The sequence below is a fragment of the Grus americana genome, chromosome 3 (genome assembly GCF_028858705.1).
Source record: "Grus americana isolate bGruAme1 chromosome 3, bGruAme1.mat, whole genome shotgun sequence".
In the NCBI taxonomy this organism is placed as follows: domain Eukaryota; kingdom Metazoa; phylum Chordata; class Aves; order Gruiformes; family Gruidae; genus Grus; species Grus americana.
In genome coordinates this window covers 92,992,617-93,017,905 of record NC_072854.1, presented here as the reverse complement: position 1 = coordinate 93,017,905, position 25,289 = coordinate 92,992,617, and the positions used below count along the sequence as shown (strand labels likewise).

General features: G+C 41.3%; 1 protein-coding gene across 1 annotated transcript in view; it reads right to left on the bottom strand.

Annotated features, from left to right (window-relative positions):
• GLP1R (glucagon like peptide 1 receptor) overlaps nt 1-25,289 on the bottom strand; it is an 84,767-nt gene that overhangs the window by 34,798 nt on the left and 24,680 nt on the right. The window contains 2 exon segments of the mRNA XM_054822569.1: nt 19,515-19,625; nt 20,902-20,998. Coding sequence (XP_054678544.1) covers nt 19,515-19,625; nt 20,902-20,998 — 208 coding nt within the window.

Genomic DNA, 25,289 nt, shown 5'->3' with positions numbered 1-25,289 from the left:
TGAACTGGAGACTTTAGATCTTTTTTCTTTCATATACAAGCTAAATTCTCATCTTTGCTTAGTGAAAGCAGTTCCAAATAATCTTATAGAGATCCACCGGCTTTTAAAATCATGAACATTTTGATTGAAGCACTGCAAGTATCTTACCATTCTTACCGCTCAGAGGAAAGCATGCGGTTTGCATTAAAGCTACCTACAAATGTTCTTAAAACAACTTTTTTTTTCCCCCACATGGACTTCTTATGACTCCCTCTCTGCACAGCTGGTCATGGCTTAGGATGGCAAAGACCTTCAACTTCCAAAATGGATAAAGGGATAGTATTTGTACTTCTTCTCTCTTTGCCATGGGACTGATCAGCAGGAATTTCATTTCCTTCAGCCTTCATATGAATCCCTTGCTGAAAAAAATTCTGTTATTAATACATATAGAGGCAAACTACAAGTGACATGCTTGGAGTTGCCTGTGCGCTATGACAGAAGAAAGGCACGCATACAGCTTCCCCCTCAACTGCTGAGCAATTTCAGCTTCTTGCTTGCAGGTGGTTTAGTCAGAGGTGATTCACATTTGTCCATGCCTGAATTCTGCAGAGTGACTCAAGCCCTCTTATCTTTAATGCAGTGCAAATACCAAACATACAGTGATCAGCTTCAGTTCTAATAGATCAGCATGATGAACAATCCTTTCTGAAGGTTCGAGTGGTTGCTGCCTCCTTGCCATCCTACAATGCCTTTTTCCTGTCTTGTAATGCTTTTTGTTACCTTACAGTCAATGTTCCAGATCACACTGATTACTACATTCTAGAATTGACTACCATCCTCTGCAAACAAACAAAAAAATCAGCCAGTGCATCGGAAATCTGATTTAACCTGCAGCTAAATGAATTCACCCACAAAGTTGCACAACCTTTGGAACAGCAGCTTAATGAAGCCAGATTATTTGAACAGTGTCAATCGCACCTCATTAGAATTACATGTTAAAACATGGATTGATGCCCAAAACTGCATCTCTGTAAAGTGATAAAAGACAGAGAGGAGGGCCAAAGAGTTAGCACTGAAGTTAATAACATCTATCTAGTTCTCTGATGAGCCTGTAAATCAAATACTACAACTAAATACTTTCATATATGGAGAAAGTGTTATCACATGGGCAGTAGGCTCACAAGCATTTCCTTATCAGCCTCCTTTTACTAGAAATAAAACCAAATTAAATTATTTCTCTGCTTAAAACAACCAACCTGATCTGCATTTTACAACATCAGGGTGTCAAGGTCGGTGTGAGATTACTCACCCAACTGTCCCTGAGGATAAACTGGAACATAATTCATTGTAAAAACAAATTACAGCATGTCCTATCCAATCAATTCTATTCAGGCAGAGAGATGAGAGAATGAGAAAAAGAACAAGAGGGGCCACAGTTTTGTCTGGCTGCTGTGCGTCAAGTATTATAGACCTCTCCTCTGTTAATACCTCTTGCTATTTCCAGCAGGGGAAACATTTTGGAAAAGGTAACAATTTTCTCCATAAAACAGAGACTCTGTAGTACAAGAGCATCATGACAGTCTTCAAAGCAGACTGATTTGCTCCTGAAACGAGCAACTTGCCTTTTGATAGGCACAACAATTTATCGGCATTTAGGAGGTTGCGCCCCCATCAGCAGCTCTGTTCAGCTATCATTTGGTGTGATGGGGACTGCTCTTCTGAAAAGAGACACTCTTGGCTGCAAAAGCTGCCGTGTAAGTGTCACTCAATCCCAATCCTGGTGCTGTTTACAGCAAAGACATCCTAAACCCAGGACTCATACACTCGCCCACGAACGTGCAGCTGGAAACACGACACTAGGAGCAGCCTTATCACAAAGCCTCTGGGGAGCAGGAGGAGCTCCAGCCTGCGCTACTGTCCAAGAATCACATTTATCAAAATGTGCATTTATGCTGAGCTCACTGCCACATTGTCCGAAATTATATTACCTCAACAAGCAGTTTAACTACGAGTACTTTATTTAGTACCCCTTCCCACTATTCCTCCTTCCTCAGAGTGTATTAGTCATTCCAGCTCCTTTGCTTTAGTGATGATAAAAAAAAATTGAAAACCAGCTACACCTTGCATTTTGCCTTGAAGGCAGAAAGGCTGGTGGTCAGTTCAAGTTCGTGCAGCAGGAAGAGACTAATTTTCAATTATATTCTATGGGCAAGAGGTGGGGAAGCAGATCCAAACGTCCCTACTGTGAATTTCCCCATCGCTAGCTCCTAGCTTGAAAGATCCAAGAATCCCTCCAGACTCTTGCAATAAAAAAAAATAATTACCACAAAGAAGGGTGACAAGAGAAAAAGAGTCATGCATCCACAATCCTACCAAGAGATGGATGTGAGCTTATGCAGACCCAACAGCTTCCTTTACATAGTGCAAGGGGAGATCCAATTACGCAAGTGCAGACTATGCCACAGGCTGCACAAGCCCACCCTGCATGCCCTGGAAACCCTCAGTGTCTGGATGCTGTGCTATCAAAACCACAAAGGCAGAGACTCTGCATATGGAGGTGATACTGTCTGGCATCACCCAAGGGATATTGCCTGCATATAAATTCTTATTTAAAAAATATTCATTGTGGAATGAAATTATCACAACAAACTAAACATTCAAGAAGTAGGAAATGTTAGCTAAAGCTACTTATGTGCGGTTTAGTTCACCCCAATAAGTTTCTATGCATTAGTCATACATTTTTTTCCAACAGAATTCACCATTTTATTCAGGATACAGATCATTTAATGGGAAACTATTCATTCTTACCACTGTGAGCTTTCAAGTCATATTTAAGCATACTGTACAAAATCTATACCAAATACAGTATTTGCTTATTTTGTATGGGCCAAAGACCACCAATTCAGCTCCCCAATGAACACTAAGTGCTGTTATCTGATATGTGTACGCAGATGATGCAAAGAAAAATAAAGAGCGTATTCTAGTCACATAGTAAAGCCAGATTTATACAACAAAGAAAATTATGCAGCCACAAAATTTGTTCTGCATGGGCATTCAGTTCTCTTAGTGCAGAGATCATCCTTGCCAGCTCTGCAATATGTTGCCTCACTCGAACTCCCACAGCTAAAGAGGCAACGATCCTGCAGAGAATAGTCTCCTTTACTACATATTTCACAAGCAGATCCATTCTGCATAGTGAATAAGAGATCTGTGGAAAAACAATAGAATATAGCTTCATAATTAAAACCACTTGCATAATGGTAGCCAATAAAGGTTATGCGAGCAAAGAATACCATGCCAAATCAGAAAGCATTCATTAAGTTGTAACCTTATACATTGTTAGGTAGGAGTTAATATCTCATAAAAATAAAAATATCTTCCTGAAAAACAATACTGCTTTTTAACACAGAGTATTACCCTGAAAGGAGCTATAGTCTCCAAGCATTTCAGCTGAGGAACTTGTATTGAGAAACAGCTGCATTAATTATGTTAGACCACACTGAAACCTAACATAACTTTTTGAAATATACTTTAAAAAACAACTCAAAAATGCACGCATGTACGTGTGCATTAGGTTTAATAGAGAGTGTTTATGAACTATAAAAGATATGTGAATTGATGTAATAAAAGAAAGTTGTTTATGAAAAACAAGTATTTATGATAATGGTACAGGTCTGTGAAGGTTTGGTAAGATACCAAAAAGCACCATTAAAAGTTCTGTTCAGAATAAATAGAAGTGAGTAGGAATAAATTTATTGCAACAACAAACGTGATTGGAAATTTAATGCATAATAAACTTGTAAAAAAGGTGTTAAGAGGTTTTGTGTTTTAAAGTTATTGAATCAGTTAATGTAATTAATACAAGACACCTCATTAGAGGGTGTTAAAATTACACAAAACATCATGCAATAAAAAGTTTTCTTAAAAGGCTACAGAAGGCACAACCAAAGTCTTCCCAGGGCAGAGGAAGAGATCTATTTTACTATGCCCATGCTCCAAGGACTTATAAAAAGAAGCAAAAAAACCCCCCAAAATAAACACAAACAAAACATGCAGACAGTGAAAGAAAAACAAGCTAAAAGCATAATACTTGCTGAGCTAAAGCAAGGAAAAATATCTTTGAGAAAACCCAACAGATAACTAGGATGTTAAATATGCATATGTAGGAGGGAGAGCGACACACACATGCAAATAAACACCGGTCGTTTGATGCAGCTTCTAAGCAAAACAAGAAGCCCCAGAAGTTGCAGGCTAAAACCAATGCCAGGTGCTGCAAATAAACTGCCAATCTTTGGCAACGGGGAAATTAGTGGTGTTTAGTTATCCTTAAAAACAATGGTATAAAGAACCAGTGATTCAATAATCCCAATTTATCATCTGTCACAGGACAGTTATAGAGATAAAAAAATCCTAAACAACTGGAAGCTTTCAGCACAGGCAACTGCAAAACATCACAAAAAAAGAACCCAAACCATCAAACCTCATTTAGAGATTACTATAATTCCACAAGTATTACTCACTATCTACAGAAAGTAAAAGAACAAGTGGATACTTCAAAGCAGAACAAATACAGTGAAGCATCTCATGCATTTCAAAGAGTGAAGATACACATCTTTGAGCAAGCTGCGCACTCTGGCATTGGTTAAAGGCTTATGACCTCTGTATACATGAACTAAAGCATCTGAAACTGTGCAGAAAAAAAAATATCAACTGGTAAAGGCTTTCCTACAGACATCACTCTACCTTCTGCAGATGTGGCATTACAGATATAAGGTGCATCTGTATGATAAGAAGTAGTACTATGCAATAAAACGCCAAACGCAGCTAGCTCAGGTGTAAGTAGTAGTACAGCCCTGGATTCTACTGCTCAGGACACTGCCCTGTGCCACATCAATATAGCCATGTGCTTTGCCAGTGGATTTCTCGGCTACACAGCAAGGGGGTACCAATGTTGAGTTTCAAGCTCCGTTGCAGATATATCCTAACACTAACGTTTCTCTGCTTTCCTCTCCTAACCCCATCCTCTTCTCTCTGCCTGCCTTTGCCTCTCTCCTTTTAGCTACTGTCACACCATTCCTCTTCCTCCCCTGCTTGCATGCCCCTCCTTGGTTAGCTGCTTCAGCTTTACTCCTCCAACCCTCCCTGTTGCTGCAATGCTTACTTCTACGTTGCTGATCTAACTACCCGCTGCTGACCCTTCCCCTTCCTATTCCCCCCTCAGCTCCTGTTCTGACTTGCCTTTCTCCAAAAACACTGTAATTAAACAAAATTGCAACTTGACTCCAGCCTCTCATCTCCTTTCTCTCCGATCCGTTCCTCAGCCGCCCTCACTGCACCCCAGCAGCTCCTCCTGCTCCAGCCAAGCAGCGAGGAGGGTGAAATCAATGCAGCAAGCGCCTCTGCTCCCCAGTCTGGAGCCTACTGTGGCTGGCAAGGGCACGAGAAGTCCCATTCAGCCCGTGAGCCAAAAGCACATCTGGCCCGACAGGCGCACAGGAATTGAGGAGAAAGGACCATTGCTTTGCTCTCATGTGGCCTCTGGACATTGCAGGTGCAAACTCTAGGAAGTCTAGGGAGCACACATAAGGAATTCACCCCCACGAGCAGCAAGAGGCATATTGTCTCTGCCATAGGAGCTGCCTTCCTCATCCACATGCTGAAATGCAGAACAAGGTTTTGAGAAAACGTTCTTGAAAAGTGTCAGCCTTAAAACAGACTTCTGCTCGACTGAGATTCTGCACAAAGTTCTGCAAACCTATAAGCTACTAAATACAAGCTCTTACAAATAATAAAAAAAGCACTAAGTGCTTTATTATTGAAAGCATCAGCTTTCCTGACAATAATTACTGGAGGCCACTAAAGCTGCAGAGTTATGTCTGGATTTGACTTACCATTACAAAGCCAATCTTTACACCAATCTCCGATTCTTACCCTCCATCCCAAAGTTGAGACCTACCCCCAATATAAAAATTAGGAACTCTTACACCATTCTCTTGGTAATCTTCTCCAAGTTTTTTATTCCATTTTTGTTTCCACTCAATTTTCATTGCTTGAAAGGTATTTGGATGGACATAGAATCCTTTTGACTTAAACCTTCTTTTTTTGCCAACATTCAATCCTTTCCTGGAATATCCACTGCCAACCCTACCTCACGTTTTTAAAAACTTAGAGGCCCTCTGTCATTCATCAGCCACACAAACGCAGTGTTTTCCACACTTTTACCCAGACTTTCGTTCTGTTAAAAGGTAATTGTTGATGCCCTGCTTCATCAAGCTCCAGGACAATTATCAGGCAGGTTTTGTGTGTGGAAGCCAGTTTTCTGCTTTCAGAGGAAATATGCTGATGAGCACTTGATCCTTTTCTTGCCTAATTCATTTCTGCTCATTCCAATTGTCAAAAAGTAAATTAGTTCTAGAAAGGTCAGATGAGTCTGGCCAGGCACCAACCACCACTATCATTATTATTGTCATTGAACTAGTCATATACCCAAGCTCTCTCATAAACATGCTGCCCAGAAAAAAACTTTGTTCTTATTAAAAAAAAAAATTAAAGTGTACAGGAATCCTAATAGTTAACATTTCAAGCATGTTTGAGGAGGATTTGACATACTTTCAAAATTCACAGCAGGGACCTGGGTCTCTCAGGGAATATCTAGTTTATCACAGAAAACTCTCAAGGGGAAGATTACCAACAAAACACATGAGTGGAAAAGGGTAATTCTGCAAAATAAATAAAACTGTGTACATGATTAACAAGTGCAAACATGATATGTTAGCACATTTTCAAGTTAAAGCTGCATTTGTGAAATGGGCGTGAAAGGGGCAATGTTATATAATAAAACTACTTGCACGCAGATACCTTTTAAGTCACTCCGTGGTTTTTGCATGACCACTCTGTCAAATTAAAATATTATAAAAAATTCAAACACAGAGCAAACATGGAGCTAATAACTTCAAGAGGCAAAGAGTGTGATTCACCTTTACATAAACTATTTACTTCTATGGATATATAGAAGTAGATTGAGTTGTACCTTCACCCAAATTCAACTGAGGATCTTGGGAGAAAGCAGCAACCTTTAAGTTCACTATCGCACCAGAAGTGTATTTGTTCTGTAAGAGAATACACATAGGTTGGATGCAAGAGGAGCATTTCCCATCACACAAAGGTGAACTGCCAGGGATTCCTGAGAAAGGGAGGAAGCGTGCTGTAGGTCATATAGCTCTTCTAGCAAATGGCTCTCCACCTATGCTGTTTTAAGATCAGGTATTCATGTTTTATCCCATCTTCAGGACTTGGGGAAAAAAAATAAAAATCAATACTTTACTAGTAAGCAACATTTAAGTAAGCCAGAAAGATAATAACCTGTTTCCAGCAAGGCATTTAATTATGTACCACACACACAAGATGTTTATTCAGGCCCTTAAATTATTTCAGTTCACTCTTTGTCCACTGTAATGAAAAACTGAAAGTTCTTAAGTGCAAGTTATGTGAAGAAAGGTTTGAGGTCCCCCTGTTTAACAGAGTATACTGGTACTGCAAACAAATAAAAGTGAGTAGATAATATATACTTCAGTTATGCAATACGTGTAACGAAAGCATCAATGAAGTTTAAAGTAATTGGTGAGCTCAAACATGCCTGTTGGAAGTTAAGCTACCTGCTCGACTAGCATGGGCAAAGCACAGAGGTAGTCCCGTAGCTTCTTTGCAGCTGGGTGTAACTGTTTATTTCTCGCTTAAACGTCCTATTCACACTCAGATCACCTGGGGGCAACTCCTAAAGCCGTGGTATAACTGTGGCTCAGCCATGTCTCTGCAGAGGTGTGCCTTGATAGCCTTGACACTATATCTCAAGTAATCACTTAAAACAAAAACATTATACCGTTATAACTGAAAAATTGCTGGAAAACATGCAGTCCTGCCAACTACTCTAACTCCCACGGATGCAGTCATAGCAAGCCGATATCCTACAGCAAGGCTGTCCAGCTTTGTACTATGTCCAGCAAAGCAGAAAAGTAAATTCTTCCTAGAGGGCCTCAGGCAACCAGGTCTGTACCTGACACATGAACAACATGCAGCTGCTCCCATCACCATATATATACTTCAATGTCTGGCCACAAGCAAAGCCTCCTCCTGTTCCTATCGCACATTTGATGAGCAACGCCCACATTTTGGTTGCAGCAGCATTTCACTGTCCCTAAAGGGAGTCACGTATCTCAACCCAAATGAAAGTTCGTAAGCCACTGCTCTGCTGCATGTACCTCAATCTGAAGTTAACCAGCAATTTAAAAATGTATTTCATTTGTTTAAATTAATAAAATTGATAAAATGGAGAATGGCATTGCCACATGGCCCACAATAGATGCACATTAACAATATCTGTTAATGATTTATTTAAAAAATTATATCTTCCAACAGTCCCTATATCTACCTTGATATGACCAGCATATGTTCTGGAGTTCTCTGGTGTACTACCAGATGAAGACTAACAAACAGCAGCAGAGGTAAACTTGAAAGACTAGATTTTTTTTTTTTTTAAAGCAAACTGAGATTGCCAATTAGCTTGAGACAGCTTTTAGTGCAAGGAAGTACAAATTTTGAATTGTTCATGGGTTAGCAAGTGCAAAGCAACATCTTTTTCACTGAAAAAAGGTCATACTCCTTTCCAGCATTATGGAGAGCTTTCTGAAAACTTGGTTCTGTTAAAGCAAAGAAGGGAAGAAACGTAATAAAGGTCTAATCATCTTCACTGTATCCAATATTTGAAGTGTAATTTATTTTCTTGCATATTAGAAGACAAACAGGTAGTTTAGCGATACGCTCACGTAACCATCTGCTATCTTGGTTTTAAGATCTCAGACTATGAAACTGGATGATTAAACAAAAAGTGAGAGAGATTAAGCCAGACAAGGTTTAATCTGGTCTCCCAAACCAAATATGCCAGCCATGCATATACTTCAAAACCATCTGAAGGAAAACTTTCAAAACACAAACATCTGCTTCCTCAGCTGTAGGGCTTTCTGCAGACCCCTCTAGAAGGCAACATTTTTTTTTTCCTTTGGTCTGCCTCACACAGGTGACAGTAGCATTTCACTGCCCCAACACCATTACCCACAGGAGGTCTCACAAAAAAGCAATCATCTTTTTCCTGCTGCTGCTTTTTGCTTGTGGCACTATGGCACTCTGTCCCCAAACTCCCTTCCCCTCCAAGTTTGAACAGTACCCAAACACAGGCAGCCCTGGAAAAAGGAAAGAGGACCAGGACAGTGGATTTAATCCTGCAGCACAGCAGATGCCCCAGGAGTGTAGCTGCTTGGACATCAGTCCTACGTGACTACATTTGATGGGTGGGGGAGTGAAGGCACTAAATCGCTTTCAGGAAAAAGCTGGCTGCAGAAGTTTTTCCAATTGCCTGCAGACTGGTGGGACAACATTTGAGCAAGACCTATAGATACAGATAGATGAAGTCAGTCATATCACTGCCCTGACCCCAAACCAGTGCCTACCACCAGCCTGCTCCCCACCAGGCTGCCACCTGCCCAGCACACTGCTGTGGGGAAAGCATTGCAGTACAGGTTGCCCCACCACCAGTCAATGACCCAAAATCCCTGTCGAGGCAGAAGTCTACTGGTAATCCTCTCTCACCTGGGTCACAACATGGCATGTCATGGACCCAAAGCTCTTGTGGCAACACCTTGACAAACACGACAAAGCTCTCTTTCCTTTTTCAGCCCTTCTCCTTGGTGGGCACAACAACCACAGATTGAATCTCTCGGATCCCAAACAAAATTTGTTTCAACACTTATGTTTCTGCTGCCTGTGTAGCAGGGAATGGGATCTGCAGTATTGCCATGCAAGATATCATTACAACTATGTAAGTCTATAATCACAGCTGTTGGCAAGGGGAAGACTCCACGCAAGAGGGAAGAATTAGAGCTTGCTGTGTTCATGATTTAAACAGTAGCCAGGACTAAGCTAGACACCAATGCAGGGTGGCAACTGTGCAGACAATTTCCATCATCTCTGCTGCACCACAAGAAGGTTTACCTGTATCTCATAGGCCTACGGAAATTGCTTTTAAAAAGCACAAAATCCTCATGGTCAGACCGGTAACCTCCAGAACTTGGCAGTTCTCAGGTAATGGCCCCTCTTCCACCCAAAGCATCACACAGAGCCCACACCTACCTAAAGACACGTCAGGAAAAGCAGTTCTGTCACCAGAGAAGGAATGAGGAGTGCTGGAAAAAGGGTCTCAAATGCAGGATACAGTAGGGGGAAATGGGAAAGAGCTGACCTGGATGCGTCCTGGCACCTAAAGGTACCCTGGAGCATCAACCTGGTCTCTGGTCTCCTCTGCATTACCACACTCCCACATGAAGCTCAGTTTGTGCAATCTTTGTGACTGAGCAAAACTATTGTGTGAAGTACAGCTGTTGTCCCAGATCTCCACAATGCTCTTCAAATTATTAGATTTAATCAGACTCTGACTGCATCTCTAGTAGCTAGAGGCAGCCACAAGGTTACTATCAGAGATCATCTGACATTACTGCAGGGTTATTCTGCAACCAGACTTTCAGGTCTTTTGTGTCACAGGCTGAAAAGCTATGTTGTTTCCAAGGGTCCTTCAGGCCGTACTTTGCCTGATCTTCTGGGAGAACAAAAGAGCAGGTGTCAGCATTGCAACACGTGACGTAGCAAAGAGCATAATATAGAAAATGAAGTGAATTTAGGAGGCAAGCGATTCAAGCAAAAGGGAATGACAATGGAAATTATTAGTTAAACAAAGGAAAGGATTTCAAACTAGGAGAAAGGTAGATCTAGAGAGCATAGGGAATTAAAAAGCATTGAGGCTTCATGGTCAACAGCAGTTAAAGGCATACAAGCCATCTGGCCTGGCCCTTTACCTGGCACAAGAAATAGTCAGGATTTAACAAGAGCTTGGTAGTTTAGGAGTCCTCCAATGGCCTACATGTACAGTCACATTGGAAGACTTCATAGTAGTACAGACAAATCATTAGGTCTTATATCTCCATCCAGGACTGAAGATAATCCAATGCACACCTAGGGGCACAGCTTCTGGTTTAGTTTCCTCCAAAGAAACAGACCCCAAAACTGCTCAGATAACTCAGTCACAGGAAGTAGTTGCAACTCAGGGAGTTGCTTCAAAATTCACTATGGTGCCAGGGCAAGATACCAATACAGATACAGACCAGTAGCCAATCCAACTCAGGTATCAGACACCTCAAAAACAGAGACAGGTCCTAAGCTGAAATAACAGCATTCAAAGAGTCGAGAAGATTTTGAGCGGAGATCCGAATAACAGCTACATCTGTGTTAATGCAAGTTTGCAGCCAGCCTTTGTGCACCCCAGCGCATATAGGAGCAACTGATGTGGCTACTGTTCACATAACTTGTCTGAAACTAGTACCCCTGGAAGGTTTTTTTAATTAAAAAGGATTTAGTGCTATTAAACAATAAAATATCAGAACCCCAGAGGAGGCATAATTGCAAGATGAATTGTGCAGCTCCACGGTTTCCAAATCCACACAGTGCTACTGGCAGCTGGCCTTCAATTATAAGGAGGTAACAAGAAAAAGCACACAGCCAGTGACGGTGAGGTGAGTGCCCACCATCCCTTAAAGGGATACTGCTCCCCTTGCACATTTCTGCACTGACTGGACTTTGAGACAGCCGCTGCCAAAGTATAACTCATGGTAATCTGACTGACTACAATGTGGATAGAAAAATGTGCAAAGTTTACCTGGCGTTAACTTCAGTGCTATCAGAAACTGAGTAGGCTTTCTGCGTTTTTCACTAAAGGCAAGGTTTGGACCAAGACATGGGACACATATGGGAACAAAAACTTCAACTTGGGCAGCCAGAAGTCTGTGAAATTTGCCTTCAACAAGCTTTGGCCATGGTCCAAAATCCGTGCTGGAAACTTCACAGAACAAGTCTTTCTAGCAATAACCTCTCCCTCCTGCTACTTCAGCATCTCCCCATGAAGACCTGCCCAATGGTGGGAGTTGCATAAGAACAAATAGAAGCAAAACAAAGACCTAGAGTGAAATAGCCCATACAGGTTTGAAATTGCTGTAGTTTGCTGTTTCAAAGATGTACAAGCAGGCTATTAGAAGTACAAATACTATCTTGTCTTACCAAAAGTTTTGGTTTGTTTTTTTTTGTTTGTTTTGGATTTTTTTGAGGGTGGGGGAAGGTGGCAGAAATTAAGCATGCATTTGTTTTGATAATTGAGACATTTTCACTTCATATTTTCAAAGCGTTTCAAAACACCACTTTGAAACACACAAAGTTTTCCCAAAGAGAAAATCTATGAATTTCATCTATGTAATCCTGAACAGAATGCTTTGTTTGACCAAAACTTGATTACCTTCCACCTTCTGTTTGATCCATTGCCACTGCTTCTCATTGTCCTAAAGGGCTTCCCCACCACATGCACAAAGCTATTTTACATGGCACTGGAGGGACATAGATAACTTTATGAACTCCTACCATGACGTTACAGACCAACAGTGCTTTGGCTTCTCATTTGCTATGATACCAAACCCCTGCACTGTGCTGTAAGACACGTTAGCCGCCTATTTCTCATTCCAGTGACAATGGTTTAACCTGCATTGAAGCAGAGGCTACTCTAAACCTCAGCTCCTTTGGTTTCAGTGTGATACCAAGTACCCAAATAGCTATAATATCCTTATTGCACTATTTTGTCCTGAGTTAGGGCAATACTATAATGACCAATATACTTGAAGTTGCTAAATGCTAACAGCTGCAATCACACCAATCAGGAAACTGATCTGCATGGGGGGGAAAAAAGACAACTCAAAGGAATGAGGAAACCCTCACACGTTTCATTTGGTGAAATTCCCAATCTATTTTGCTGCACAGCCACAGAAATGGTGAGTTTATTTAGCAATTAGATGGAAAAAAGGCAGTAGTGAAGTGCCACTAAAGAAACATGTAATAAACTAACCTTTGGTCACATCCCAAAAGGGCACTGACTACTCAATGCCCAGTACTTCACTGTGAGATATAAAATCAAATTCCTCTAAAAATTCAGTTTTTATCTACTTGCCTGTCACAAAGCAAGTCTGTACAGTACAGGGATACATGGTTCCAAGCATAAAACCTTGGTCTAATGTTGTGATCTTCCTTCAAACCAATTATCACAGATGTACTCCCAGTCTATAGAAAGTCCATCCTTGCAGACAGCATGCCAATACTGAGCTTGGCAGGGATGCTTACACACACGCTGGGGAATACAACAAGAAAAAGTCTCAGGCACAGCATTTCTAAAGAAATCTGACACACAAGCAGGGCCATATTGATTGTCTCTGCTGTATTTTATAGGCTGCCTTAGCAAGTAGCATTTTCAAAAAAGGCAGAAGACAAACATTGCCATCACAATGTAAGTGATACTGTGAGATAAAACCTTGCAACTGCACACATTGCTTAGCACAAAAGACCAACAGGCCCATCCTCCACGGATTTGTCTTGTGAAAGATTGGTCTTGAGTCTCTGTATGCCCACAAGTCTGAAAGACATACAGTGCTGAGAACACCAGTTTTAATCTCAAGTTTTTCAGTGAGCAGATTCCCAGCTCCCTACAGTTGCTCTTGTACCTTGAGATAAACAAGCAACCCAAAGACCTGGAGAAAGCATTACTGCTGAACCCATACCCACAATGCAGGCAGTGATTCTGAAACTGCCACATTAAGGAAGCAAGAAAAAAATTACACCTCAGTGGCAGCAAGTAGAGACAAGAACCTGCTAACATCATGTGGGGTTGGACTAGTGACATAGCACATACCTGCTGAGCAGGTAAAAAGTTCTCCATATCATTTTCAGCTTGCCACTCTGCCAGGCAACCTGCTGAGCTACACCTGCTGTTGAGATTTGCAGAAGGGCAGGCTCAAGACTGACAGCCACTAGGACAAGAGTGGGATGCAAACAAGAATGAAAGCTGTTAAAGTATAAGGTTTGCAAAACCTGTAATTGATCAAGGAATGCTCCAGCATTACAAACTCTTCCCATGCAAATTCTTTTCCCCACCTCCTATTCTGGCAGACACCAATGGAAATCTGTAACACCTGACAGTAACTTATTACCAAGACTTATCACCTAAAAAAAAGTAAAATTAAGAGAAACAGAGAATCACAAAACAGCCAAAACTGGAAGGGGACTCTGGAGATTTCCTAGTGCAGCACCCTACTCATAGCAGGGTAAACTAGGGCAAGTTGCTCAGGTCCATGTCCAATAAGTTTTGACTACCTTCAAGGACAGAGACTCCAAAAGCTCTCTGGGTCACCTGTTCCAGATGTTTGACAAACCTCACAGTAAAATAGTCATGTGTATAGCAAGTTTCCTGTATTTCAATTTGTGACCATACACACTGATAAGATGTCCCCTGAGTCTTCCCTTCGCAAGGCTGAAGAATACCAGCTCTCTCAGCCTCACCTCATATGAGAAACACTCCCATCCCTTAATAATCTTTATGGTCATTTACCAGACTTGCTGCACTATGTCCATATGTCTCTCATATTGGGGAGCCCAGAACTGGACAAAGCACTCCAGATGTGTCTCATCCCCCAGAGCAAAGGGGAAGGAGCTACAGTCCAGGGAGCTACCTGTGTTTTTTGCCTCAAGGGCACATTGCTGCTCCTGCAGAGCTTTGTGTCCGCCAGAACCTCAAGGGCCTTTTCTGCCGCCTTCCAGCCAGTTAGTACTGGTGCATGCAGCAATTCCTCCCCAGAGGCATGACTTTGCATTTCCTTTTGCAGAACTTCACAGGATTTCTGTCATCCCATTTCTTCAGCCTCTCAAGGTCCTTCTGAATGGCAGCACAACCACATGGTGTATCAGCCACTCCTCACAGTTTTGTATGGTCTGCAAACTTGCTGAAGGTGCACTCAGTCCCACCATCCAGATCATTAATAAGATTTTAAACAGTATTGGCTCTACTACCAAGCCCTGGGGTATCCACTAGGGACTGACTTCCAACTGGACTATACACTGCTGACCACAACCCTATATGCCCAGCAGCTCAGCCAGTTTCCAGTTAATCTCATTGTTCATTTGTCTAATCCACACTTCAGCAGTTTGTCAATGAGGATGTTATGAGAGACAATGTCAAAAGCCTTACTAAAGTCAAGATAAACAATATCCACTGCTCTCCCCTTATCTACCAAGCTAGTAATCTAACCATAGAGGGCTATCAGGTTTATCAAGCGTGATTTCACCTTCATAAATCCATGCTGACTACTCCAAATCACCTTCTTGTCCTTTCTATGTTTGGAAACAGTTTTCAGGATTATTTGCTCCATCACCTTCCTGGGAATTTACGTGAAGCCAATCACCTATAGTTCCCCAGATTCTCCTCCTTGCGCTTCTTGAAGATAGTTGTGAACACTTGCTTTCTTCCAGTCCTCAGGAATTTCCCTTAGTTGCCATGACCTTTCAAAGATAATCAAGAGTGGCTTCACAATGGCATCAACTAGCTCACTCAGCACCTGTCAGTACATCCCACCAAGTCCCATGGACTTGTGTATGTCCTGCTTAAGTGTTTCATAATCTGATCCTCCTCCACCAAGGGTAAGTCGTCTTTGTTCCAGACTTTACCACTGATCTCAGGAGCCTGAGATTGCTGAAGGCAAGTTTTACTGGTAAAAGTCCCGGCAAAGGCGGCAGTGAGTATCTTGGTCATTTCCCCATTCTTTGTTATAAGATCCTCCTGCCCCACTCAGCAGTGGATCCAAATTTTCTCTCCTATCTGTTTAGAAGCCCTTTTTATTGCCTTTCACATCACTTGTCAGGTTGTGGGTAGGATTTGGCTTTCCTAATCCTATCCTTGAGTGACCAGTGTTTCTATATGCCTCCTGGCTCACTTGTCACTGCCTGAGACTTGCATTCAACACTTGCTCCATTTCAGTACCCCCTCATAAGCAGTATTCAGTCTCAAGTGTTTCTGTTTATTCCCCAGAGGGGACTTCTGGGGGTATGGTGTGAAGTTCACCAGCAAACTTTTTACAAACTTGAAAACTTGACTCCTAATCAAAAGAACAGCTGTCTTAAATGAGTAAGTTTGGCTGAAGGACTTCATACGTAATGATGACCTTCAGTGAACATGTTTTGAAGGTACTTCCCAAACAAGGCCTCATCTTTTCATTTTCTCCGTTTTCATCAGGTGAAGAGATGGAAGCCCTGCAGTGCTAGAATCTATTTCAAGTTCTGAGTAGGGGGCTAAGTAAAAACAAGTAATAAGCATGCTTTAGTGATTCCTGTAAGTCACGGTGTCCAATTTCCTATTGCTCTAGGTCTTCTGTTATAAAGATATTACCTCTTCATTGTGGCAGCCCATTAGCATTCACTTTGAACATGACTCCACAAGACGTCACAAAATAGTATCAGGTCATGGTAGTTCAGGCTCCTAAATTGCATACCTGGCACCAATACAAAACTACTTGTTTTATATTAGACAATGAAAGGCCTCCTTGTTCCATTCTTATTCCTCACTGATAAAACAGAGGTTGAGGTATATGCACAGTATGCACAACAAGGGAACACATCCAGAGGTTTAATGACTTTCCGAAGTACTTTTGCAATCCTCCCTAGCAAGCGGTTATACAAAATGCTGCTATTCTTTTCACTGAAACAAACACTGTTTTCAGGATAATTATTTTTTAAAAAAAATTCCCAAAAGTATGAAAGATATTGCGCATTCCAATAATTTATTAATCTGCAGTGTTGTGTTAAACCTTGGCTCTCTCCAGCAGTGATGTTTCAAGAGCAGTTGGAAGTTAAATAACTGTGTCCAGGGTCTTAAAGACTGTAGTAAACAGGCTTAGAATAAAGAAATTTAATCCTGTGAAGAGTTTTAGATATCCAGAAGGATGAGCATTACTGGAAAAAATTCTGCAGCATCTGATAATTTTATGTCAATAAATTATGAGGTTTAATATTAATGTCGTAACATTTATAAAAGCTTGTTTACCCATTCTGAAAACATAACCTCTTTATTAATAATCTGAAGAGGATTAGCAAACAGCATTTTAACTTCACAGGTTATCAAATTGGCAATTACTACCCAGACAGTTGAGATAATACAAAAGATGTGCAGAAGATAGAAATATGGACACAGTAGCATAATATTCACCCAGTAGAATACAGAGCAATACATCTGAGGGTGGGGAAGTGACCCCAACATAGAACATTCGTCACAAACAAGACAGGAATAAAACTGCCAAAGCATGCAGGTCACTTTGGAAAGCAGGCAAGGCAGAAAAGGTAACCGAGTGGCAGCAGGACCCCGGAGCAGAAATAGTGGAGCAGATGATCTCTCCCCCACACACCATGGGTGTTCCCAACCACTAAATACACCATAATGTTCGTTCCCATCTCTTCCCTTGAAGCCCTAGCATAAAAGGTGCACCAAGCTAAAGTGAAGATAGCGACCCAGACTCAGCAGTTTTGTTTCAGGGACTTACCTCTGAGACGAGCGTAAAGCTAGCCAGAAAGTTAAAGGATTGTGATAGTTGATCTGACATTTGCCCCCCCACCCACACACACCATCACCAAATCTGTACATTTCCAAGCATCTCTTCCACTCAACAGCAAGAGCCAGGTGCCTAGGTTGCTGGCAGTGGGGGACTGCAGGGCAGCCTCTGTGAGGAGAGGCTGGAGTTGCCCCATGCCAGACATAGCCGGTTCCAACAGACCCACCGCAGGGCACAGCTGAGCTCCTCAGCCAGATGGTGCCACCTCAGGGGAAACATATGCAAGAAAGGGCCAAACACTGCCTAGAAGTGAGGGGTGAGAGAAAAACAGTGTGAGAAACAGCCCTGCGAGCACTGACACATCAAAGAAGATGGAGGAGAGGAGGTGCTGCAGGCACCAGAGCAGAGACTTCCTTGCAGCCCCTGGAGATACCACGGTGGATGTGATGAGTTGACCTCAGGTGGCTGCCAAACACCCACCCAGCCACTCCTCAACAGGATGGGGGAGAAAATAAGATGGAAAAGCTCATTAGTCAAGATAAAAACAGTCACTGGGAGAGGTAATGAACAAAACTGTGATTGGGCATTGTCAGAGAGAGGAATAATTGTGGGGAATCTTTTGTGGTGGTAAAGCAGTGAAGGGACAAGGGGTGAAGTTTCATTGTGCATGTCCACTGTTGTCGGTGTTGTGATGACATTTTGATTTGGTGTGAGGATTTCCCCCCCCACATGTGCACACATACCCCACCACCCTTTCAAGATAATGACAGTTTAATAAGGAAGGCAAAAGCTGCATCTGCAAAGCAAAACAAGGAATTTATTTGCTGATTCCCATCAGCAGGCAGATGTACAGCCACTACCTCTTGGAAAGCAGGTCCTCAGTACGCATAACTGTTACTCCCAGCCTCCTGCAGACCCCCAGCAGCCTACTGGCCTTGGGCAGGGTGCGAGTTGGATGCTTTGATGCTGTGCAAGCACTGTTCAGCAGCTACCAAACCAGCGGTGCATTATCAGCGCTCCTAGCCGTAAGTACAGAGAACAGCACCATATGGGCTGCTATGAAGAAAGTTACCTCCATCCTAGCCAGACACAGTACAATCTCCACCCCTTATTCCATACCATTTGCATCATGCCTAGGTCTCACATTATCCAATACATTTAGGTATGCTCTGACCATCCCATCCTATTCCTTTTTCCTTTCTCATTCCTGAAATCTCTTTGTACCAACACTTACAACATGCACTTTACACTTAAACCATCTTTACATTGCGCAGTTAAATTTATACATCCTCATTAACTAGTATCCTCTGTTTCTTAACAGGGGCCAAAGCCAATTCCCCATACCAGGCTAGCTAGTTAATAAACTCTTTCATTTAGTCTTCAAAATGCAGAAAGGTCTTCACAAAAGAAATACAAGTCACTGGTTTCAAAGAGAGAACACTAGATGAAGCAATCTAATACACATGGCCTTCAAGTGGCATCAAGTGTACATGTACGTAAGGGTGTAAAATCTAAAAGTAACATTCAGGCCTTCAGAAGAAAAAAAGTCTTTGCAACTGCTGACAATGCCTTCATCTTGCAGTATTCTGAGAAGTTAGTTATCTCAGGAAGCAGCAAAAACCACTTTCACCGTAGACCTTTTTTATCTCTATCTACTACAGGACGACCTACCACCTAGCTTTGCTACTTTTATCTCCGTTTTCAAACTCCACCATTACTATTGTTAGGCAGTCTTCAACAAGCACCACAGTACTATTTTATTAATAGTCACCATTATTCAAGCAGCAAAACCAGACAAGAGCACAAAAATCCAAACTAAGTGCAATCCTTAAGAACAATCTCTACTCTCATTTTTGTTTTCTCCTGCTAAATGGAGATAAAGCATGTATCATACTGAGCCCTATTTTTACTTATGTTGCAAAGAACTGACTGCACTCATCGCCATTTAAAGCCAATTTTATCCTTGCTACAACTGCATAGAGAAAACAGGGTTGGTTTAAAGCTGTGTCTATAAGGAAAGGCTCTTACCTGCATTAGCCCAGGGGAGATACCAGGGGCAGCTGACATTCACGTAGGTGCCAGGCAGTCCGTCTGGCCAGCAGGCATAGTTGTCAAACGTTCTGTTGCAGAACTTGCCTTCTGCAGAGAGACAGAAGGAAGGGTCATGCCACTGCGTTGTATTAATACTGCAAGGAGGAAAAGACTGAAGAGCAGAAGATAAAAGGAAACACAGATGCATGTATTTAAGCCATAAAAGCATTATGCATTTCAGCTTTGATGGGGAGTTAAATGAGATTTGTCCAGAAGAGTTTATCCCCACACAACCAGAAACCATTGTTTCGGGGGGAACTGAAGAACAGATTAGGGTCTTTGACTAAATCAAGGAACAATAAAGGTAAGTCAATAGTGATCCATTCCTATCTTTTCTCTTTTACACCCTTACGAGTCTCAGTTTAATTTAAAATCATTTTTTGCTATGAATAGTGTAGATAATCATTCATGAAAATGGTTCACAGTTGTGCACATGGAAAGTCTAGCCTAATACATAGATCCATCAATGGAAATACCCACACACAACCATAACTTTGCATTGCAGCTTAATCAACATGAGAATACTTCAACTGCAGATTTATTAAACTGTCATTCTTGGAGGGCAGCACTCAACCGCTCAATAGGATAATGGAGCAGAGGGAGACAAATGTTTCCCTGCCATTGTTGTCATCAGCTACTGCTCTCACTCTGCTAAATAACGTAGTTAAGAGAAGGAAAATTAACAGTTTTGAAACAATACTTCACAGATACAACTTTAGACCCATCTTATCTTTCTCAATGTGTCACAAAAGCACTGAAGCATAGGAGAGGCCACACTGTGTCCAGTTGTGAATGCCATTGACAAGTCACCAGTGTCCTCTAAACCCCATGATGCTGGCACACCGCAGCTGCTCTCAGCACATTACAGCAGCCCAACTGCTAAGACAAGCTGCATTCTCATTTTCACTAAGGCACTTTTTTTTTTAAAAAAAGTCATTTCAGCATTTTACTATGGTCAAAATAATTTATTCCAACTTTAAGGCCCACAAACTGCTAGATCAATGTGAATGAATAGCATGGTCCCAGATTTCCTAACACCTGTGTATTTCCTCAACCCTGACCCCTAAAAAGGTTTCAGGCACTTGCCACTGCAAAACACTCTGGACCTAAAGACTGACATCTTTACAATGAAATTGTTCTCTAAAATGCTTCCTCAGCAGAGGGAAGAGTCCCACAGAGAACAGGCAGAAGTAAATGGGATAAAGAGGAAATGGACTGGAAAGTAAGCTGGAGAAGTATTTGCAAGTTCATAATCACTCTCCCTTGCCACTGTTATCTTGCATTTTAAAAACTAAGACATCCTATCCCTACCAAGCAGGCTTACCTGCTGCAATGGGGGGTGCCTCATACAAGTATTTCAGGCACTGGAGCTGATACTCCTTCCACTTCTGCATAACCCCAGAGAGGGACCCATCCGAACTCTGAAAGAGAAATCATGAATCTCAGACACTGCAGGGATCTTAATTGTGTATTTTTTCATGCAGTCTGAGTAGGTAGGCGTGAAAATGACTACCCACAAGCCAAAACAGCACCACTTATCATAAAGGGTACAACATGCTGCTATGCGTTTGCCTGATTGCAACCAAAGAAATCCCTTTCTATTTGTACCATGAGGAACTGAAAAAGCCACAAACAACTATACTGTGTCCTCACTGAAACACGAACTGAGCTAGCCTTGCTTTCCTGAACGTGTCCCAGTTGTGTGATTTATTATCTCATGAAAAGACAGGGACAGCAGCAAGTCCTTTTAGGAGAGGTTTTCTTGCCAACAGCAGTATTTCTGCTGTCCCATAAATGAGACCAAGTTAATTCACTGTATTCAGCGGATATTCTCCAAGCATTCTTCCAGAACGTGGAAGAAAGCTTTTCCAGCTCAGCTTTTCTTCCATGAACAACAGCTTTTCCCTGCATCCAGCATATTTTTCCTGAAACCGCAGAAAGAGCGGGGACCTTCTTTTTGCACTGACAGGCTGCAGGTTCCACCATCAGTGACCCCAAGTACTGAGGGGGCAGGGGAAAAATATGTACAAAAACTGTCTGAGCACAAAGGACATTAGCTGTTATTAAACTGCAAAATTTATCTCTGACTGGTTGCTCAACCCTAGCAGATACCCCACCTGGCTTACAGAGGCCCAGCTTACTCATTGCGTTGAAGCAAAGAGACATCAGTCCTTCTCTCCCCTCTCCGCATTTGTATAAACTGATTTGTGTCAGGATTAGCAGGCTGTAAGCAATCAATAATGCAGATAACTCAGCATTCTTTTTCCAGTGAAAGGCCCAGCACGGATGTCTCAGATGTACCATTAGGTTCATACTGTTGATTGTACAACAAACTAACAATCGGTGGAAGAAAATTCATTTAATCCCAGCCTTCGATTTGTTTATTAAGTGAAGCATGAGGATTAATAATCCTTGTAATTTTACCCTTACAACTTCAGCTGCTAATTTTTGTTTTTCTTTTGTGCTTCTAAACCTTTTTCAGATGGTTAGAAAGAGGCCAGGGCACAGGAAGGATTGTTTTAAAACAAAGAAGCCATTTTAAACCTATACTACATTTCAGGAAAGCCAAACCAAATGCCGTCCACTACAACCAATGTGACTAAAACTTAGACACCAGTGCAATCACCTTGGTATAAAAGAAGTAGAACTGGCATTTTTTGACTACAGACCTGTCAAGTCCTCTTCTCTCCTATTCTTCTGATTTTAAAAAAAAAAGTATTCAAAAAAAAACCCAGCACACATATGCATCATGCCTCTGCCTGAATTAAGCCATTACATTTAATTACAAAGATGCTGTTGACACATGTTGAGAAGTACAACATTTAGTACATACCTGTGTTGCGCTTCAAGAGTAACTGCCTATATTTACATGCAACTTAACTGTAACTAGGGCCTCATAGCCATAACTTTAGAAGAACTTAGCCAGCTCCCCCTGAAGTCAAAACAAGCACAAGCCTCTGGATCTTTGAAACTCTGACCCTTGTCTGCCTGATTTAAATCATCTTATTTATGCCAATAAATGCTGCCAAAGTCTGTCTGTGCTCAAGTCCCTAGTGTAAAATGAATGCATTCTACTGAATTTTAACCCCATGTGCCTATGGAAACACAGAAAACTGCAGCGTAGTGATCTATGCTCAACATACCTGAAGGAGAAAGAAAACATCATCCCCTAAATTAGGTCTATAGGTGTGTGCAGAGAAACACATAACCAGTAACTCTAAAACTAAAACGCCATCTACAGATCAAGTAGTCTGAGTAAGAATGGATGACCAGAGTACAGGGAGAGGGATCGACTTTCAAACCTAAGTTTCTCTCAGGCAGTCTTTAAAAAGTAGCTTTCAGGTTATGCATGGTTTAAAAGGTCTTCATTTTATGAAAGTGGTTATAGAAGTTATACAGGACTGTTTCATTACCCTCTCATCGCTAGGTTAACACTTTAACAAATAAACCAAAAGGAACATTTTCAGAATGAACTCTCAAATTATGATTCAGAATCATTTTGGAAGCTACTAAGTGTCACACATCTTCCAAAAAAGGAACTATTGATCATGCATGCAGATGTCCACATCAAGGTAATGCAAATTCAGCTTTTAAAAATCATTTAAAGATACATACAGAGCTTCATTTAGAAATAATACTCTAGCTTTTAAAAGATCCTGGAAATATCCTAAAACTGTTTGCATGAAGCAAATCAGCTCTTTTTGGAGTCAGCAAGCCTTCAAGTATTTTCTTCTAAATCAAGTTTTCATCTATTGCCTTCGCAAACGCAGGAATAACCAGCTTTAATTACAGCTTAGGAAAAAGCAAGTGTCTATCCCTCTATTAAATGAAAAAGTAGAAACATTCTACTTGTCTTCTTGCATTATGAGAAACCAATATAATTGTAACAAGGAGATTAGCAAACTATAAGAGAAAAATAATTAGACATGCCTTTTTGTGGAGATGACTGATTTGGTAGACAGTTTTCTATTCTCTATAGCCTGTTACAATAAGACAATCAAGACTACATAATTTGTTCTTTCTATGTAACAGTTTATTCTGGTTCAGCTAAATACCACATTTTGTTATCAGATGAATTGACTTAAATTTGATTTTAATGTATACTAATCCTCATTTCCCACAGATTTTGGCCAAAATGAACAAGACTCAAGTTATACAGTGCCACAGATTTACAGTGCGAGTAGTTTTTCAAATGAGAGATACTGTATTTTCTTGAAAATACAAATTTAATTCTTTCTGCAACATCAAAATACTAAACACACACATATGAGGACAAGATTCCTGGGTCAGTACCCAAAGTTTGGAGCAAATTGCAAAAGCTCAAACAGCTTTATTAAACACAGGACTATCTTTTTATTGCTAAAAGCACTGGTCCTTGCATTTCAGTTGTGGGTTTGTGGGGGCGTTTTGGGTTTTTTTCCCCTCCGCTTATACTCAGCCATGGGAGGAAGACCTGTAGCAGTAGTTTTGCTGTGGTGAAAATATATCACAGAAGAATAGTGGAGAAGACAGAAACATGGCTGACTGGTTAAGGTGGAGGAGTCAGCAGGCAAGAGTGGATGAAGGACATAGAGGAGGTGAGTAATGGTGCAGCCCAAGTAGCATAAAACAGATGAGAAAAATTAAGACAGGCAAGAGCACAGAGACTGGGAGCCTTTCAGTGTATGTATATAATTAACTGTAATTAATCTCTAGTGATAAATTAGCTCATTCAACAGTCTGAAGACAGAATTCATTACAAATCCTTAACACCTTTGTAGCAATGCCTCTTTCTGTAGCTGTCATTTGTCTTCACAGACCCTGCTGTAAAAGGAAACATTTTAATCACTTTTCAACATCTTTGAAACCATTCCTGCTGTGACGAAAACGGCATCCACGCAGATCCAAGGTGATCATTGCTGCAAAAGCACTGTTATAATACAGTGAAATCTGAGCACAGAGAGTATAAACCTGCAGGGGGCTCAGACCAGACAAAATGCAGCATTAAACAGCAAAGTGGAAGGGAGAATTCTCAGAGCTTCAGAAGCAGCTGGTGACTCCTGGGGTTATCTTCTTCCCCCTTTTCCCATCACCATACAAAAGGTCTTATACACAACAGAATTGGAAATTCCTCCTTACATCTGAACTTCTTATGTCTTTGCTTGTCTGCTTTTAAACGGGAATACTTGTTACAGCTTTTTCATGCTTTTAACATTTCAGGATAATAAGCAAGACTTCAACTTGCTGCTAAAAGCCCACATGTTATGTTAGAACCACTGGGACCTCCAAAATGCTAATCTTAATCTTCAAAACCAAAGCTAGGCAACCTGGCATTGAACCACACTTTGGTATGGCCTTGGTATTCTTCCCTGGGATAGTAATGATGATATATCTACCTCGTGAGAGGAGGGTTCAGATTACATTTATTGCCTTTTATCTTGGAAGCACCAGTGAGTTACTTTTAAACTTTAATGCCCTTTTTGTAAAGTCCAATACAACACGTTATTTCAAGGCTGTTCTGCTCAGGATCAGCACAGCAACTAAGTCCAAAATAGGTAAAGATTGCACATTACTAGCTTTATGCTCATTCTGACTTGACCTTCTTTCCTGTATAATATGGATCTTATTAAATCTGTTATGTCAGTGTAAGCTGTAGGTCTGCATCAATAAAAGCCAACACAGAGTAGAAGGTAAGCTGGCCACCTAACAGGTTTATTCAATTCACAGCACAAA